The sequence below is a fragment of the Phalaenopsis equestris genome, unplaced genomic scaffold, assembly GCF_001263595.1.
Source record: "Phalaenopsis equestris unplaced genomic scaffold, ASM126359v1 Scaffold000188, whole genome shotgun sequence".
Classification (NCBI taxonomy): Eukaryota; Viridiplantae; Streptophyta; class Magnoliopsida; order Asparagales; family Orchidaceae; genus Phalaenopsis; species Phalaenopsis equestris.
The window spans coordinates 82,654-101,392 of NW_018164630.1; the positions used below are offsets into that span (position 1 = coordinate 82,654).

Below are 18,739 nucleotides of genomic sequence, written 5' to 3' on the forward strand. Positions count from 1 at the left end.
TAACATCAAAAGTTTCAAAGAAGGGATGGATACCGTTGCTTAGTGGTGTCAATACATAAGCTAAATTAATTGGATGACTCTCGATGAGGCTAAGCCAAACTCTAGCCCAATCATGCATCTAATGTTAGTGGTAGACCAATAATCCATGCAAATAAGTAACATGAAAGTAGTCATGCAAATGCCAATAAGGCAAAGCAATCATTTGTTCAAGAGTGTAGTGTTCATCAATCAACCTACTTGCTCTTTTCTGGCCCAAAGGATGCCTAATTTGTTTATGAGCATAATCCATCACAAAGAAGTGGCCTTGATTGATGTTCTCAAATATATATCCACTCTAAATGGATTTAAGGAGGCAACTGCATTTTTTTCTTTAAGATTCATTAAGATTTGATTTGAGGCAGTTGTTAAAACTATAAAATTGTTGAGTGGAATATATATTTTTTGAGTTTAAGCTTTTTATAAATATTATATTTTAACAATTATGACAACGAAAGTCAATTTCTCTCAACATAAACCTCTAAAAAGCAACAACAAAATTATAGCCAAGCAAAATTATGTAATTTTTTGGTAAAATCATGCTATGAAAAAGCTGTTCCAGGCAGACCCTACGATTACATGACATTTTATTCATAGTTATCTAACTCCAACATATTAAGAATAATTCGGTATCCATGCATGTATATTCGTCCAAAAAGTCGCTTGCTTCTATTTTGCTAGACAAAAAAGCATACCTATAAAATAGCTAGCATGGTTTAGAACCCTCTCAATTCTAGATGATACTTTACAAAAAAAAGTCAATAACTTCTTTTTCCCCCTTCTCACAGACAAAATATACATGAACTTAAGATGATCTCTCTCTGGACGAAGTGATTTGCTTACAAGAGGATACTTCCTTATTGCCAAAAATATTACAATGAATTTATAACTTTGTACTAATCCTGAATCACATAGAATCACTTGTAATTTTAAATTAAGGTCATGGAGAGAACGTTTGAGAACAATATTGCTCATAGAAGTACCACAAGGGTAAGCAAGGAAAGAGCCAACTATTTATAATGTCCCTTAATGATCATTCATTTAACATAGAGACAAAAGAGTAGAGGCTTAAACTTTATGAGTTTAGCACCAAATCAAAGAATCCCTTGAAAATAAATAACAAAAAAAAAAAAAGACTGGTGATTTTGAAATGTAATCTTACAATAAAAACCTTATGCACCCCTCACTCGAAGATGGTGTTTCATAGACCCAATAAGTAATCTAATAAAATTTGCATAAATAAACTATCATGAAAGAAAATTATGGCAAACATATCAAATGCATGTCAAGGAACATGCATGTGATATGTATTACATGTGCCAAACACTACATACATACTTTGTCACTACAAAGTACAATTATATGAAAAGAATGCACAATATTGCTATTGAACAAAACATGTAATTATAAAATGTAATTTAAATAAAAAATAGAAACTTAAGGTAAATAATTTTATCTTATTCATAACTAAGGCATACAACCAAATATAAAAGATGAAATTAAGCATGCATGTAGGGTTTGATCATTAATCTCCCCTTTCTCATCATTAACATCTACCGGCTTGCATAAAAAAATATTCATACAAATGCATGAATTTGATCTATGAGGAACTATATATATAAATCTAGAAATGAAATTATAGACAAAGAGCAAAAGAATGGGCAGCTTTCCAACGTAAAAATATACATTCACAGTGCTGTTTTCTTATAATTTAATTTAGCATGATGATCGATCTATATATACCCATTTGATTAATTTGGCAGTGTATAGAGAGATTTGCCTTTGTAGTCAACATCCTGTAAATGGCTCCCCGCAACAGCAGCGGCCATGGTTGAGCTGCTCTTTTCCTTCTTATGGTTAGCCGCCTTTCCTGAGCTCCTATTGCTCGCTCCCTTCATTGCTTCCGCTGGCTGCCTAACCTTCACTCCTCTTATCATCTATGTTAATCACAAACATCCATCATAGTCAATACATTTATATATATATATATATATATATATATAGAGAGAGAGAGAGAGAGAGAGAGAGAGAGAGAGAGAAGTACATATTTTCCACTCTTGGCATCAGAGTATATCACTATAAAATCTCCTTCTTGAAGTCCATTTGCTTTCACAAAATCCCCTAAAATGCAATTATTCAACATAAAATCATGATGCATATTAAGAGTGGGTGTAAGAGGTTTATTTATGGAGAAAGTTTAAGTGAATTAGGATGGGATTTTAAGCTTATTTTTTAGATTATTTTGATCAATACAACTTTATTAAAAAAAAATTTCTTCATTCACTTTGTGAGTGATGAATTATATTGATTGTAGAAATACCTGTGTTCTCCAAGAGATACATTCTACTCTTGTTGTTTGGCCAAAACCTGTGGATATGGTTGAGCTGCTATTTATTATTCAAGAGTATATGAAATTGAGCGATAGATAAAATTACATTTGAAGTGGAATATATATATATATATATATATATATTAAGTGTCAAAATAGTCTCAAAAAATTTATAAGTTATTGTTTTAGTCTCAAAGTTTATAGAAGTGTCAAAGAAGACGCAAACTATTTTAAAATTGAGCTCTAATGGTACTCTATGGGGACCATTCCAGCTCCAATTTAGCAAGTACGGGAACTATTTTGACATTTTTATAAACTATGACTAAAACGATTCCATGTAAATAATCATGGACTATTTTATCATTTTACACTTCATATATATGTATTATATAACAATTAATACCTGTAACGCATGTTCCAAACCCTAGAGGCCCCAATATCCTCCATTTCAATTGAGATTCCGTCCCTTGTATCAAGCACTGGGAGATGAATCTCTGCTTCTTTCTGTTAAAAATGTAGTCCCAAAAATAAATAAGATTGCAATATTTTAATTAGTTTTAAAAGATGAAAATTTCCATTAATATTTTTTTATCAGTGAGCTCAAGCTCATATATTAAAGGCGAGCATAAGATTGATCATATACATAAGATAATCGCTAGATAAAATAAAGATATTAAATATATGACGAAGGCAGACAAATTCTTCACAGTTAAGATTTTTTGATACTTCAAACTTTTAGATTTGAAAAAAAAAAAAAGTTTACTGCTCAGACTAGAAGGTAGAAGGTGATTGATACTCTCTTAATTTCCTGAAATTTAGCTAATTATTTTCATATAGATACAAAGTGAGTGTACATATGAATGCACATAAACAATTATAAGTATACACATGTACCTTGTACATGCAGTATATATAGATAGATTAATTTCAGCACCTTAAATAAACATGGAAATTAGTAGAACAAGAACATATTATCAAGATAAATATGGGGAAGCTATTTTTACAACCCCACTCATTTGGTCCAATAAAAGAAAATGGACCATATTGACATGACATTTAAATAAATCAAGAATTGATAAATTACTTTTTTTTTTTGGATTTATTTAAAGAGTGTAACAATAAATAAACTATCAAATATTATTTTACATCATATATTCTTAAGACAAAAATTCATTTTAATATTGAACTAATTAATGATATTATTAAATCTAAAGGGGGCCGCATATTTATTTTCTAGAGTATGGATCAAATTGTATGTATAATCAACATAAAAAACATAGCAGAGGTTATAAGATTCTAAGTCCTTATGGATCTAATTGTACGTATAATTAACACCATTTCTCTCCTATGTGATCTATAGAGTAGTGAGATAGCTCCTTACTAAAAAAATCATTGTTGAGCATAATTTTACTAGATAACAACATGATAAATTTCCTACTTATATTACATAAGTTAGACAAATCATCATGCATACTATTCATCGAAGAAATAGAGGGTGTGGTGCAATTGACACTTGCATCTTATTTTTTAGAGAATTGCAAGGGATTTTGTTCTAATTATTATTTCTATAAGGGTGAGGAGTTTAAAATAATGTTAAAAAAAAGGGTAGCGGATGGAACAAAAAGGCTGAAATTTTATTAAAATGACCTTTAAAAAATAGCCATGAATTTTTGGAGCCCACCCAAACTTCATTGTGAAAGTATAACAAATATCTTTCTCCACCAATACTCTAGCAACAAAAGGTATAGAAAGAGAGTTAATAACTAACCTTATTTTATAGAAAGATGGACATGAAGGAATAAAAAGTGTTGAGATTCATAAAATGAATACACATGCAAGGGAAGGAAACCTAGAGTGATACAAGGGGATTCTTTATGAATTTAAAATAATATAGTATCATTTGCAAAGCCTCATCACATTTCCATTAACAAAATAGTTTCCCCTAGAAATTAAACATCTTAATTAGCATAATCATCTAACTATTATACTTTTATGAGCCTGTGACATTGGATAATAAGGCAAACTAAGTGCGAGTTATGTACTCCCAAGTCACCAAAAAAATGATGGATCACCCATGGTAGGTTTTTTTTATTATTATTATTAAAATTGCCCACCATTGCAAGTTCAAATGCATTTGTTAAAACACTTATATCTTCATCTAAAAAAATTAAGAACAAATGTACCTTTGAATATGATTGATTTTTTTTTTTAATTGTAGGAGTATATTTGAAGGGAGACATGCCACAAAGCCTTACACAAAGACAAATGCAGCAACTAACAAGAAACTTGAAAATGATAGCTTGTTGAGTGTTAGACATGGAATTGGAAGAGAGAAACTAATTCTTAAGTCTTTTGACACCTAGAAGGGTAACAAGGATTGATGTGGAGCAACAACCTTAAGGGCTCTAGCAAGAAATGATCCCCCAGAACATAACACACAAAAAACCGATTCTATCAATAATTAGAGGGAGGATATATATATATATATATATATATATATATATATATATATATATATTGATATCAAGTATCATTGTCACTGTAAAAGGCTATATCTATAGTATTACCCTAATGGAGAAGGAAAGATGGGCAAAAAGGATGTAAACTATCACCCCAACCCATTGAAGGCAATTAAGAACCCCAAGGGAAGAAGAAAATTAGGATTTTAGAGTTGAATGGAATGCACCACCCTCTTATCTTACACCAATTGTAGGCAAAGCAAGGTCACATTTGCTATTGCAAACTCTATGCTATTAAGAACCTCACCCCAATTTAGTTGACAAAAGAAACATTACCTTAGCATGGTCACAACGCTGAGATGCAGCCATTTAACTCCATCGAGATGATCCCACCTTGGTTATATAAAAAATAACTAAGGAACTCAGGAGATAAGTAACAACTATTATGACATGAGTTGAGGTAAAGCTTAGTTATTGCTCATATTAACTCAAATAATTGATTATTATAAGTAATACTTAAGTCAATTGTTATTTTTATACAACATTAACTAGTACATGTCTTTATTGAGTTCTAAAAAATTTTAAAAGCAAATAATACATATAATTAAATAAAAAATAAAAATAAAATGATAAAGAATATTTTTAAACCAAAAAAGAATTTATAATATGTGACAATTAATTAAAAGGTTAATTTTTTGGGCAACATTCTCTATTTAAAACAATGTATAGGAAAAACAAAATTAAAAGGACTCAACTATACTAATCCATTTAACTAAAACTTAAAAACATATATACATTCATTTATTCAAATTGTAATATGATATAATTCTTATTAGGATCCAACTAAAACTATGAACATGGAAGTTAAAGATTTAAATTGTGTTGATCATTAAGCTCTCTATGGATTAAAAAATAATAATAATAAAGAAACCATTTCTAATTATTTTAAAAACATTTATGCTAAGTTCCATAATTTAGCATAAATTCATAAATTTTTAATAGGATATATCATAAGATACAAAGACTCATAGGGGATGTTTGATACCATTTTTAATAGGATTTTTCATCAAATTTATGAAATCCAAGCAAACACCAAATAGAGGAGTTTCATTAATCTATAAATTTTCAGATTTATGGTCCCAAATGTTATCTTCAATTCAGTTTAATTCTGCCGAATTGACTAAATCAAGGAAAAGGATGAATATAACTGATTTAATGCTAAATCGCTAATCCAAGAAAGGATTAATGAAGTTAAAAATGCTTACTTTGGGAAGAACAATCCTTCCAAGGCTCCCCACATCGCTCTGCTTCAACACCTTCCGGAGCAAAAATTTATAGTTATTTTCCGACTTGATTCCCTCCTGCGCGTCATCCTTATCACATTATTATCCAATCAACAAAATCCTAACTTTATAATTAAACAGAAAAAAAAATGCAGCAAAAAAAAGAAAAAAACCTTCACCCGAAGTCTCTCTGACGCAGGCGAAGCTGTACGCTTGTGTGGATGATTCTCCTCCTGCATCCGCAGCATGGCAGGAGCAGACGCCGATGAAGAAGACGACGAAGGAATATCAGCAGGTAAAGAAGACAAGAGAGAAGTAGAGTTTTCTTTATTAAAATTAGAGTGAGCAGATGAGCTTTCATGATCTGTTGCAACCGATGTATCTAAACTCTGCTGCTGCTGGTTCTGTACTTGTTGGCTTCTATGGTGATGAAAAGAAGAAGACTTTCTATGCCGGGCCATTCTCTTCTTTCTCGCCTCTTTAGTTGCCGATGCCATATGCCCCGTATAATACACTGGCAGGTTCTGTACGTACTGCACCGGCGGCGGCGCCAGCGCCGGTGCCTGCGCTGGCATTGGCACCGGTAGCGGCATTTGGGAGTAATGAATCACCGAAGATGTAGATGGCGTTGAGAAACCTTGCTGCCATGGCTGAGCTGTAAAAGCTTGATTATTGTAGTAATTGTAAGGTGGAACAGCCTCGTCTCTATATCCGGGCATCACCGGAGGGTAAGACGGCTCCCCTGCGTAAGGAACCCAAGTGTTGGAAGGCAGAGCATCGTAATACAAGTCGATATTAGGATTTGAAATAGTTGCTATCTGAGGAGGAGGAGGAGGAATAGGAGGAGGAGGAAGAGGATGATTTGTTAATTCTTGATCTCTTCCAGCAGCTTCTGAACCGCGGGTGCGCCGTCTTTTCTTCTGAAGATGGTGATTTTGAACCCAAGAAAGTATGAGCTTGAGGAGCTGAACTCGGCCCTGTTGTCCTCCCCCTAGGCGGCGAGCAGCGCACTCAATTGTGGAGCGCTTCAGCTTAATGCTCCTGAGATCTTCCGGCGAGATGGAGTCTTTGTTCCGCTTCAGCCAGTCTAGAAAAACGTTAGCTAAATCCTCCGAGAAATTTCCATCATCTCCGGCGAATAAAGATCCCATCTTTTCTTTATTCGAGGCCTGCGGGTCGGCTTCCCTGCTGCTGCTGCCGCCTCCGGCGGGGAACTCTCTTCCGTTGGGAAAGAAGGACGGAGATGAATCCCATGTGGACGACTCAATTGGGTCCATGCACGATTCCCACAGATCTATTTCATCCCCAAGAATATCAAAACCGGCGTCCATGGCAGGAGCCAGGGGATCCTCACTCGCCGCCGCAGGCGGCTGCTTGCCCTCAGTTTCAGCGAGAAGGAAAGACCACGGCGACGAGGAGGAGAACGAGGAGGAGGAAGAAGAAGAAGAATTGGATGGCTTGGGAAGTGTTGAGGCGGCGGATGAGAAAGTAGCTGACGCCGCCGATGGAGAAGAGAGACAAGCAAAATCAGAGAGGGAAGGAAAGGTGTCATCTTCATCGGAAAAAAACAATCTTTCATCTGTTTCCTCCACATCAATCATCATATCCTCCACAGGAGACAACGCCGGCGCACCCTTCTCCTCTCCTCCGGCGGACTCCACCACCTTATCACCCTTCGAGCTCGAACCCCCTCCATCTAATTCCATCTCACGATCACCCATCCCTCTCTACCTCTTCCAATCGAACCACATCGAACCCTAAATGGCTTAAACCGCTAAAAACCAAAAATCGGACATTTAAATAAAATAAAATAAGAAAGATGACGCCTTTTGATATTATAAAATAACTGGAGAGATAAGCGACAAGTGACGAGACAGAGATGGAGGAGAAATAAAGAGATGGATTAATTTGAAATTTGAAATAAATACTTAATGAAGAACAGAGATTTATATAGCTTTTTGATGAGGAGGAGGAAGATGGGGAGAAATTAATTTAGCCTATAATCGTTCTTGTACGAGGAAACATGGAAAATGACTTCCAGAACCTTCCTCTTCCGGAAACAATAATAACAATAATAATATGTTATTATTACAGAGCACCCCCACCATGCAGTTCTTTCTTCAGCAAATACTGCAAACTTCCTTCTTCTGCTCTGCTCTGCATTGTGAGAGAAGGGAGAAGGATGGGGTTAGGGTTGATATTTATTAAAAGAGGAGGGGGGGAGATGTAACAGCAGGAGATAGAGTTTGTGACCAGTAAAACGTTGCCAGGTGGAAGTAGGCTATTGGCTCCAAGCGCGGTGCCGCAGTTGGCTATCCTCTCTCTCTCTACGTCGGCTGAGTCCACACCTAACAGCGTCGTTCCCGCTTGATTATTTTTATTGAAAAAATTATCCTTTAATTTTGATTTATCTCTTCTCTTCTTTCCCTTCTTTATTGATATAAGTATATATTTGCCTTACACTTTTATCCTCTTTTTTTGGTTTTTAAATGTTTTCATGAGAGTCATGTGGAGCTCTCTGATCGCAGCCGCGACCCAGAGCTGCGTGCGCTCTCCGCACGTGATAATCGCTCCATATGAACAATTTATGACTGCTCCTTCAGGTTGAGCTTGAGAAAATGGCACCATATTATTGCAAGGAGATTGATGATGAAGCAAATAATTCAAAAAAATATTGATTAGAATTATGATAATAATGTAAACGTTCAACTCTCTCTCTCTCTCTCTCTTTAATAGAGCATTATGTTTTCAAGTGGTTCTTCATTTGTGTCAAGTATTTCTTCATTTGAGTACAGTACTATCTTCATTTTTTATATTTATATAGATGATTTACATACATGCCAATTAATTCCTGTGCATTTACATATCTAATACCTAAATTTTTATTTTCTTACATATATTCTATCACATCCATGCGTAAAATATGTACTTTTTTAAAACCAAAATAGTGATTTTTGTTATGTGATATTAGATAAGCAATCCTTTCATATACATTTTCTTTGAGAAATTTGCATATATACACCCAACAATTCTTATGTAATATTTACATTTACCATACTTTATTTTCATAAATCTATGCATGACAATCATGTATTCCACTTTTATATTTTATGCATGTCATGTTAAAGAAGCATAACTGATTGTATTATTAGGCAAAAGATAACAATACACTATTTATCTCCACATTATTATACAAATACATATATATATATATATGAAATTATATTACATAGAAACATGCACATACATATGTACACACTAACAAAATGATAAGCAAAACCTACCTTGCCAATATTCATACATACACACACACACACACACATATATATATATAGACACATATCTCTGTATATGATCTATCTGATTAATATTCTCCCAAAGCACAGAGAGAATTGCCCTTATTCTCCAGCAAATGGCTCCCAGAAGCAGCCATGGCTGAGCTGCTGCTCTTCTTCTGATGAGCCTTTCCTGAGTTAACATTGCTCCCTCCCTTCATCGCTTCCACTGGCTGTCTAACCTTCACTCCTCTTATCATCTATTTTTCGCAATATCAAACTAATCATATTCATCATCCATACATTTACTTTCATAAATATAAATATATGAAAAAAAATGCTTAACAAATAAACACACACATACACACACACATATATATATATATAAAGAAATAAGAAAAACATTACATATTTTGTAGACTTGATGTCAGAATATATCACTATGAAATCTCCTTCCCGAAGTCCATTTGATCTCACAAAATCCCCTGACAAACCCAACATGCAATCATATACAAGAGAAATTAAGAAATAATTTGATGATTTTTGTTAACTAATGAATTAACTGATAAGTCCAATCTCAAATCCTTAATTACACAAATACCTGTGTTCTCCAGGAGGTACATCCTACTCTTGTTGTTCGGCCAAAACCTGTAGCGCATGATCCAGACCCTTGAGGTTCCAATGTCCTTCATTTCGATGGTGATTCCATCCCTGGCATCAAGCTCTGGGAGATTCAGTTCTGCTTCTTTCTGCAAATATTTACAGTAAGAAATGGGGCTTTCTGTACATAAATCCAAGCTGGTGCTGCAAATAAAATGTGGCAGAAGGACCTGAATAATCATTAAAATTTATATCTAATGAAATTTTGTAATTTTTTTTATACATATTTGAGATTTTAACATAATGTTTACATATATTATATTACTTTATGTTGTATAATTCATCTAGGCTCCAGTTTCATATATTTAGCAATAAAAATCTCTTTTTTTTTCTTCTGAAATATATGATAGAAATGTGCGTTTGATATTTTATGTACTAAAATTCACATAAAGAACATCATATAGGTGAGTGCAGCTTTACAATTGGTAATATATCAAAAATATGAAGTTATACTTAAAATATACACTAGCAATTAAATAATGTCAACACTTATGTTAGACAAGTTTCGACGCTGAATATTTGTTTAGAATTTGCGGCGATCATCATTAAGGATGAGTTTTGAGTTGTCATATGCTGACACAAACATTTAGCGTTAAGTTGAAAGACTACATTATTCTTCGTTATCTTTGTCATTTGATAGCAACGGCAGTGCGAACGTTACGGTTGACACAAATCAAATAGCGTTGTATGCAGGCGACGTAAGTTCGACTCTAACCCTTACTCTAAACCTCCGCACGCTAGGCTCGTACATGTTCTCTACTTTTCAGTTGTCGAAACCCTACTTCCTCACGATCGTTCGGTGAAGCTGCGACCATCTCTTCTCTAATGATTGTCCAAGACCATCCAAGTGCTCAAAAGTAATTTTCCTATTTTCCTGCATTTAATTTTGTCAATTCATTTAGTTTTTATTAATTTGCTGAATCAATCCATTTAGCTTCAGGTTTATGTATTAGGGTTTAGCTACGCCTTAGTGTGTGTTTGGGATATCACTAAGGCGTTCGTATACATACCACTCCATTCGTAAATATTTACATATTGAACACCAAACCTCTATTGTTTACATTTATACCACCCAAATCTTTCATATCACGTCAGAAATACCTCTATTTTAACTTTTACAATGTGAAAGATATCGTTTCATACTTAGGTAAGGTGGCACATATGTAAATATTGAATTATGTGTTAGATATGTAATACATATGAATTGAGTGGAATGTTTGTAAAAATAAAAGTTTAGATGTTAGATATGTAATAGATAAAAATTGTGTGGTTTGTATGTAAAAATTGAAGTTTATGTGTTAAATATGTAATTCATAAGAATTGAGATGAATATTTGTAAAAATTGAAATGTGTGTATTAGATATGTAATACAAAGGAAACGTGTGGTTGGCTTGTAAAAATCAAAGTATGTGTTTGAAATGTAATACCTAAGAATTGTGTGGTTTGTATGTAAAAATTGAAATTTATATGTTAGAAATGAAATGCATAAGAATTGTGTGGTTTGTATGCAAAATTGAAGTTTAAGTGTTACGTATGTAATACATAAAAATTGAGTGAAATGTATGTAAAATTGAAGTTTAGGTGTGATGCATGTCGGAAAGTCTGTGGCAGCAGAGTGATTATTTAGCAATCTTAGTGTTGTATGAGACTCTAACACGCACTTAGATAACTAAAGAAGAGTAAGCAGGAGGTGACACTGGAAAGGGGAAAAACCCATGGGTCCTAGCCTAATTGAAACAATCGTTGAAACAATCTATTATAAATGGTGAGTACACAGATCCACTCTTTTATTGGATTAGAGAAGATAGAGTTCCAGAGATGATCATTGTAATTGAAACAATCCACTATACATGGTGAGTACACAGATCCACATTAGAGAAGATAGAGTTCCAGAGATGATCATTGTAAATGTATAATAGTAGTTCATCGATAATATTCATAGTATGACTGTAATGGATGTAGTTCCTAATGATTACAGATTGAAATGGTTGTAGTTGATTGTTATGGTGGTACTAGTCCACCGTGAATGTTGTAAATGGTGGTTATAGCGTCAGTTTGTCGTGTAGGAATGTCATGATAGAAATTAGATGTATGGGCCGCAAACGGTTGCTTCGAAGCGTTAGTTGGCTACATAGGCCGCCGTAGAAAGCTACAAGAGTTGTGAGCCACGTAGGTCGTAGTTTGGTCACATAGATCGTAGTGGTGAGTAACGATGAAGTCGTAGGTTGCAAAAGTCAGAGTCAAGAGTTGCACTAGCTATAAGCCATTTGGGTGAGTGATGCAAGTTTTTCTTTTATGGGAGTTACTTTCAATATGTGTTTAGATTTATAATTTAGTTATGATGCAAAATTTAATCAATTTAGTTGGTGCACTGTGTGTCTTATTCTTTCTCAACAACTAGCATGTTAACATATGTTTAAGTTTTTTTATTTATTTTAGCTTTAATGAAGATATGAAGTTACCTTGTTTGCATGGTTTATTGTATTAGCGAACCAACAAATATGAAGTATGAAATATTAGATGAATCGACCCAACCTCGTGTAGATGGAGAGGAAATTCTTACTAATGCAATTGAATATGAGAACATTACTGAAAAGCATAATGACGATGATGGAGAGAATGTTGGTGATGAGGAGAATAATGGTGATGAGGGAAATAATGATGCTGCATCTGAAGCAAAAGACTTCTGAGGCCACAAGTGGAGTTAAATATGAAGCTTAGATTTCATATTTGTGGTAAGATTTGAAAGCATTTGTCAAGTAGCAATTGTAATCATTGAGGCAATTTGACAAAGTTGAGCTATTCTTAGATGGATGCTTGGAAGGCTTGTCCTATATGTTTAGAGTATAGACTTTGTTTTGATTTTTAAGAAGTTTGTTGTCTTTAGACCTGAATCAAAGGAATGTGCGTGCAGGACTCATTACTTTGTTATCATATTTTGATGAGAGTTTTTATCAAGGCTTATTTATAATGTTTTGGTAGATTCATTATATGCATGCCACTCAAATCATATGTATTTATATATCTAAAACTTGAACTTTATTTTTAACATATATGTTGACTTACCTTTGCATGAAATTGTGTATTTCACGTTTTAAGAAGTTGAAATAGTGGTATTTTTGTTGTCATACGAGAGATTTGGGTTGTATTAATGGAAGAAGTAAAGTTTGGGTGCAAGATTTGTAAATGTATGGAGATTGGGTGGTATGGATGTAATGGTTTTTACGAGTAACTTCCTTTTGAGGCTAACTGGCTAATGATGAAAATTTTGCAAAAAAAACAAAATATTTTATTTATTTTCAATCAATTGCAATATAAAGTTACAGCTCTTTTCAATTGCTTGATTGAAACCGATATTAAAATTTTCAAGTGCAATCAAGCTTATAAAACGAGTTGAGCTCGGGCTTCCCAACGAGCTCCAGTTCACGAGTCGAGCTTGAGCTCGAGCTTGAGCCGGATTTACATTATACAAGCTAAGCTCGTTTGACCCCAAACCCGAGCTTCATTCGTTTACACCAACCGTAGTGGTGGGCTGTGACGATTTCTGTAGGTCGTAGGGACCTGAGTCGGGAGCTACATGAGCTATGGATGACAAAGGTTATATTTGGTTACATAGGTCGTAAGGGTCGGCTATGATGACATCCATAAGCCGTAGAGGCCAGATGTGGAAGTTGCACGAGCTATAGAGTGTAGTTGGTCACATAGGCCTTAGTGGTGAGCTACACTATTATTACGGGAGCCATCATTGCACCATATGCGGGGCGCATTGATATTCCATTTTTGAAATGCAACATTGCACCGTATGTGAGGCGTGATGTTACACCATCGTGGCGTGTTTCACTGTTTTTTTATGTCCGTTGGGCGGGAGCTACATGAGCTATGGATGACAAAGGTTATATTTGGTTACATAGGTCGTAAGGGTCGGCTATGATGACATCCATAAGCCGTAGAGGCCAGATGTGGAACTTGCACGAGCTATAGAGTGTAGTTGGTCACATAGGCCTTAGTGGTGAGCTACACTATTATTACGGGAGCCATCATTGCACCATATGCGGGGCGCATTGATATTCCATTTTTGAAATGCAACATTGCACCGTATGTGAGGCGTGATGTTACACCATCGTGGCGTGTTTCACTGTTTTTTTATGTCCGTTGGGATTCTGTGGCAAATAGCATAACTTCATAAGAAACTTCGCTGCAAGAAACAAATGGTCGTCGACAATTGCTTACGACGATCGACAGGCGGCAGTTCAAGTTGGCATGAGGAGCGCTATTGTGGCCAAGTTTGTTGCCAGTGATGGTTGCGGCTGCAAGGACCAGAAGTGGTTGATGGCATTCTCCGACAACATTGGCCAAATTTAGTGGCAGTGGTTGCCAGAGTGGGAGACACTCATCGAATCTACGATGCATAAGCGATGTTGGACTTCAACTCCGCTTCTTCAAAGCATCAACCTTCTTTTGACTAGCTCCAGGTTCAGGTTTTTTTTTTTTCTCAAGATGGGGTAGAGGTTTATTTATAGAGTCCATATTACAAATAAGTAAGAAATTCAAACCACCCCATTGGATAGACCGGAGAGATTCCCTTGATTGGACAAGTTTCGATGGATATTTGAGTACCTTAATGATATTAGAATTGACAATTTTGGGTTCGTTGAATTAATAATAAGCTTGCTAGATTCAGAATCCGTTTGACTTTCCAATTATTGTCTAAAAGCTCTAAAAAGTTGTTTAATGGTTTGATCTAACCTTGATTTTGCTCGGGTAGAACCAATTTTGATACTGTTGGGTCTATCTTGTAGAGCTTATCAGCTTGATTGTAAGTTTGTTGAAATAGGTGTTCTGGACGACTTTAAATTGAAGTTTGAGAGCTTCTTGCTCATAAAAGGTGCCTCGTGATCCGTGGATACCTTGAGATTCATGTCGGAAGATGGAAATTTGTTGGTGACGCATCAACATGTTAGAAATGTAATACATATGAATTGAGAGGAATATATGTAAAGATTGAAGTTTAGGTGTTAGATATGTAATACATAAGAATTGTATGGTTTGAATGTAAAAATCAAGTCATCAAACCATTTTAAAAAGCTTTAAAAACTTAGTTGGAATGTCAAGTGATTCCATATCTGGCAAATTTATCGAGCATCTCAACAATACAAAAACAATAAGCCAACTATCACTCAATTCTGACATCATTTGATTAAAGCCTCTAGGCTGTCTGATTGGAGTAGTACTGATTGGAATGTCTGTGACGATTTCTGTAGGTCGTAGGGACCTGAGTCGGGAGCTACGTGAGCTATGGATGACAAAGGTTATATTTGGTTACATAGGTCGTAAGGGTCGGCTATGATGACATCCATAAGCCGTAGAGGCCAGATGTGGAACTTGCACGAGCTATAGAGTGTAGTTGGTCACATAGGCCTTAGTAGCTAGAGAAAGAGTAGCGCCTGGAGAAAATGTAGTTGAAGTCCAATATTGTGCAACAAAGATTAGGTGAATGCTTTCATCTCTTGAAATCAGCGCCGACCATTCTCGACTACCGCTCGTCAACCGTCGCGAAACATTATTAACCACCACCCGCTCCTTATGACGAAGCTCCGTGCAGGATCATAGAGCACACCGCAACATTTCAGTGTATGTGAAGGAACAATAAAGCACATGGCAGAGCAGCAAGTTGTCCTAAGCACTGGCTACTAACACACACCTCTAAGATGAGACATTAGAGTCCCAACAAGTGTTACCAACTACAATCTCCTTCAACCACTGTGCACCTAAGAAAGTATCTTGCAAGATTGAGCAGTCCTCCCCCATCTGTGGGGTGAGGGCCCATGTTTGTAATTATCAATTTATAATGAATTATTTTGATTACACGTGATTATTTTTTTCCTTTTTGGTTTTTCTACGTAAAAAAATTATAGTGTCTCAGCAGGTTATTTAGTTTTGTCTGAGTGTGTGAGATCTTCATACAATACTGTGATGCTAATTCATTATTTTAATGTCACGAATCTTCTAGCCTGCATCAGTAATCAAAATAATAATAATAATAAGTAAGTCATGTTAATTCAACTAGACATTGTCATTGTATGTTTTTTTTCTTCACAAAACTATTGATTTAAACCCAAAGAAAAAACAGTTTTAAAACTAATTTTTTAAAAAAATAAGGAAATTATAATACAAAATGAAAATAATTTTATTAAAAGAAAAACTGAGTCATATTTCATTTTCTAAAACATGCAGATTACAATAGCACAATTTCCACAGCATAAATAAAATCAATTGGAATATGTACCCAATGGCTATAATCAAGGCTCAGCATGATTAGTTACGTTACATTAAATGATTTTGCTAAAGCTGCATAATTTAACGTTGACTTTTTATTCAGATAAAGCATTGATATTTTCTATGAAAAAGATGATTAGGTAAAACGAAATTACATAACTCAAATAAGACAATCCGGTCAATCAAAAGCAATGTACCTGTACAATTATAAATATATGATTTTAGAAATATGAGCCAGTTTTATAATCATATATATATATATATATTATGAGCCAGTTTTATAATCATATATATAGATATATATAAAGATGAAATAGCTTTATGATATTCAAAATTAGTTGTCAGAAGTCGATAATGGCAGAAAATAGGATATTCAGAATTAGTTGTCAGAAGTCGATAATGGCAGAAAATAGAATGCAAAAATTTAATGAAAGTGAAGGAGATGGATGGCTGACTTTAGGAAGAACAATCCTTCCGAGGCTTCCCACATCGCTCTGCTTCAACACCTTCTGCAACAAAAATCTGTAATTTTTTTCCGTCTTCGTTCCCTCCTGCGCGTCATCCTTCGCAGATTCAAGCTTTAAATTCATGAAAATGGCAAAAAAAAAAAAAAAAATTTGAAGTTTGCTGCTCACCCGACGTATTTCTCCAGCAGATGATGACGCATGCCTACGTAAACAATTCTCCTCCTCCATCTGTCCTTCAGGAAGAGGAGCCGCCGCCGCCACAGCTGCCTCCTCTCCCGCCGGCGATAGCGAAGGAATATCAGCCGGCAAAGATGAGAAGAAAGAGCAGTTGTTAGAATCAGAGCCTTCATCTACTGCAGCAAATGCATCAAAACTCTGCTGCTGCTGGTTCTGTTGTTGTTGGATTCTATGGTGATGAAGAGAAAAGGAGCGTTTTTGCCGAGCCATTCTCCTCTTTCTCGCCTCTTTAGTAGCCGTTGCCATCATCCCTGGATAATACAATGGCATGTACTGTGCAGCCGGCGCAGGCCGGAAGGAGCAGCAACCAACCGGCCGTGAGAAACCTTTCTGCCATGGCTCGGATAAGAAAGCTTGGTCTTGGTAGAAATTGTAGGTTGGCAGACCTTCGCCTCTGTAACCCGCGGGCATCACCGCCGGGAAAGAAGACTCTGCTGTAAAAGGCATCCATGAGCTGCAGGGCATGACCTCGTAGTGCGAGTCGATGTCAGGATTGTAAGCTGTTGCTTCATGAGTAAAGGGAATATTGGCGTTAATTGGAGGAGGAGGAGGACGGAATTCTCGATCTTTTACTGTAGCTTCTGCACCGCGGCTTCGTCGTCTTTTGTTCTGAAGATGGTGAATTTGAACCCAAGAAAGTATGAGCTTGAGGAGCTGAATCCGGCCCTGTTTACCGCCGCCGAGCCGGCGAGCGGCGCACTCTATTGTCCAACGCTTCAGCTTAATGCACCTGAGATCTTCCGGCGAGATGGAATAGATGGAATCTTTGTTTTTCTTCAACCAGTCTAGGAAAACGCAAGCTAAATCCTCCGACGAGGAATCATCCCCGTCGCATAAAAATCCAATCTTTTCTTCTGTCAGTGTTTCTCCCGAGACGAATGAGGAAGATGGTTCACTTGAGGACTCGATGGGCTCTTCGGTGCAGGCCCCCCATAAATCAACTTCATCTCCAATAATATCAAATCCGGCATCAATGGGAACAATCCGGTCTTCAATTTCCGTCTCCGCCGGAATCAGCGGCGGCGGCTGGTGCATGGCATCAGTTTCAGAGGAGTTGGCCGATGATGATTTGGTGGAGAGCTGGGGAACAGGTTGGGGAAGAGTGGAGGTCGCCGATGAGACGGAAGGCGACGCAGAGGGAGAAGACATGCACGGGAAATCAGAAAGTGAAGGGAAGGTGTCGTCTTCGTCGGAAAAAAACAATTTTTCAGCTGTTTCTTCCATATCAACGAAGATATCTTGAAATGGAGACAGCGGTTTAGGATTCTCTTCTTCTCCGGCGAACTCCACCACCTTGTTATAGTTGAAGCCAGAAGCCTCTGTATCAAACTCCATCTTTACTGTTTCAGAACCGCTCATGCTCGCTCTTCGCCGAGCTAGCTAGCTAATTGAACGGCACCGGAAGCTTAAAAACACAAATACACGCACTGATCTCTCTTCTGTTTTCGATAGATAGAGATTTTGAGTCCAGCGAACATTCGACAGGCGTGCGGCAGGTATTGGCGCCATGAGCGGTGCCGTCCGGTAGCTCTTTTATCTCTTTCTGCCTGCGCTGCGCGCGCTAGCCTATAGAGTCGCCCGCCCAGTTTCACAACGTGGGGTGGCAAAATAAGTTTTTAGAATGATGTAGTTTTCCTGCAATTCTATTTGATTAAACATTATTTAATTGGTAATTTAGTTTATGTTTCTTTCATTTTCCTTTATATATATATAAAGG

General features: G+C 36.1%; 2 protein-coding genes across 4 annotated transcripts; both read right to left on the reverse strand.

Annotated features, from left to right (window-relative positions):
* Positions 1-1,546: 1,546 nt before the first annotated feature.
* On the reverse strand, positions 1,547-8,286 carry LOC110022364 (regulatory protein viviparous-1-like). Of its 3 annotated transcripts, none has more exons than XM_020721254.1 (6): positions 6,287-8,286; positions 6,090-6,185; positions 2,769-2,869; positions 2,357-2,403; positions 2,081-2,157; positions 1,547-1,973 (listed from the first exon to the last, which is right to left on the reverse strand). In XM_020721254.1, exons 1-6 carry the CDS (start codon positions 7,826-7,828, stop codon positions 1,788-1,790), a joined length of 2,049 nt encoding a protein of 682 aa, XP_020576913.1. In that variant the 5' UTR covers positions 7,829-8,286; the 3' UTR covers positions 1,547-1,787. The 3 variants fall into 3 exon arrangements, 2 of the variants coding, with proteins under 2 accessions (XP_020576913.1, XP_020576912.1); XM_020721253.1 differs by having other exon boundaries at positions 6,281-8,286; XR_002293779.1 differs by having other exon boundaries at positions 1,894-1,973; positions 2,357-2,420; positions 6,281-8,286.
* Positions 8,287-9,462: 1,176 nt separating this feature from the next.
* On the reverse strand, positions 9,463-18,629 carry LOC110022397 (regulatory protein viviparous-1-like). Its single transcript, XM_020721314.1, has 5 exons — positions 16,954-18,629; positions 16,774-16,881; positions 9,984-10,131; positions 9,791-9,867; positions 9,463-9,642 (listed from the first exon to the last, which is right to left on the reverse strand). Exons 1-5 carry the CDS (start codon positions 18,379-18,381, stop codon positions 9,472-9,474), a joined length of 1,932 nt encoding a protein of 643 aa, XP_020576973.1. The 5' UTR covers positions 18,382-18,629; the 3' UTR covers positions 9,463-9,471.
* Positions 18,630-18,739: the final 110 nt, after the last annotated feature.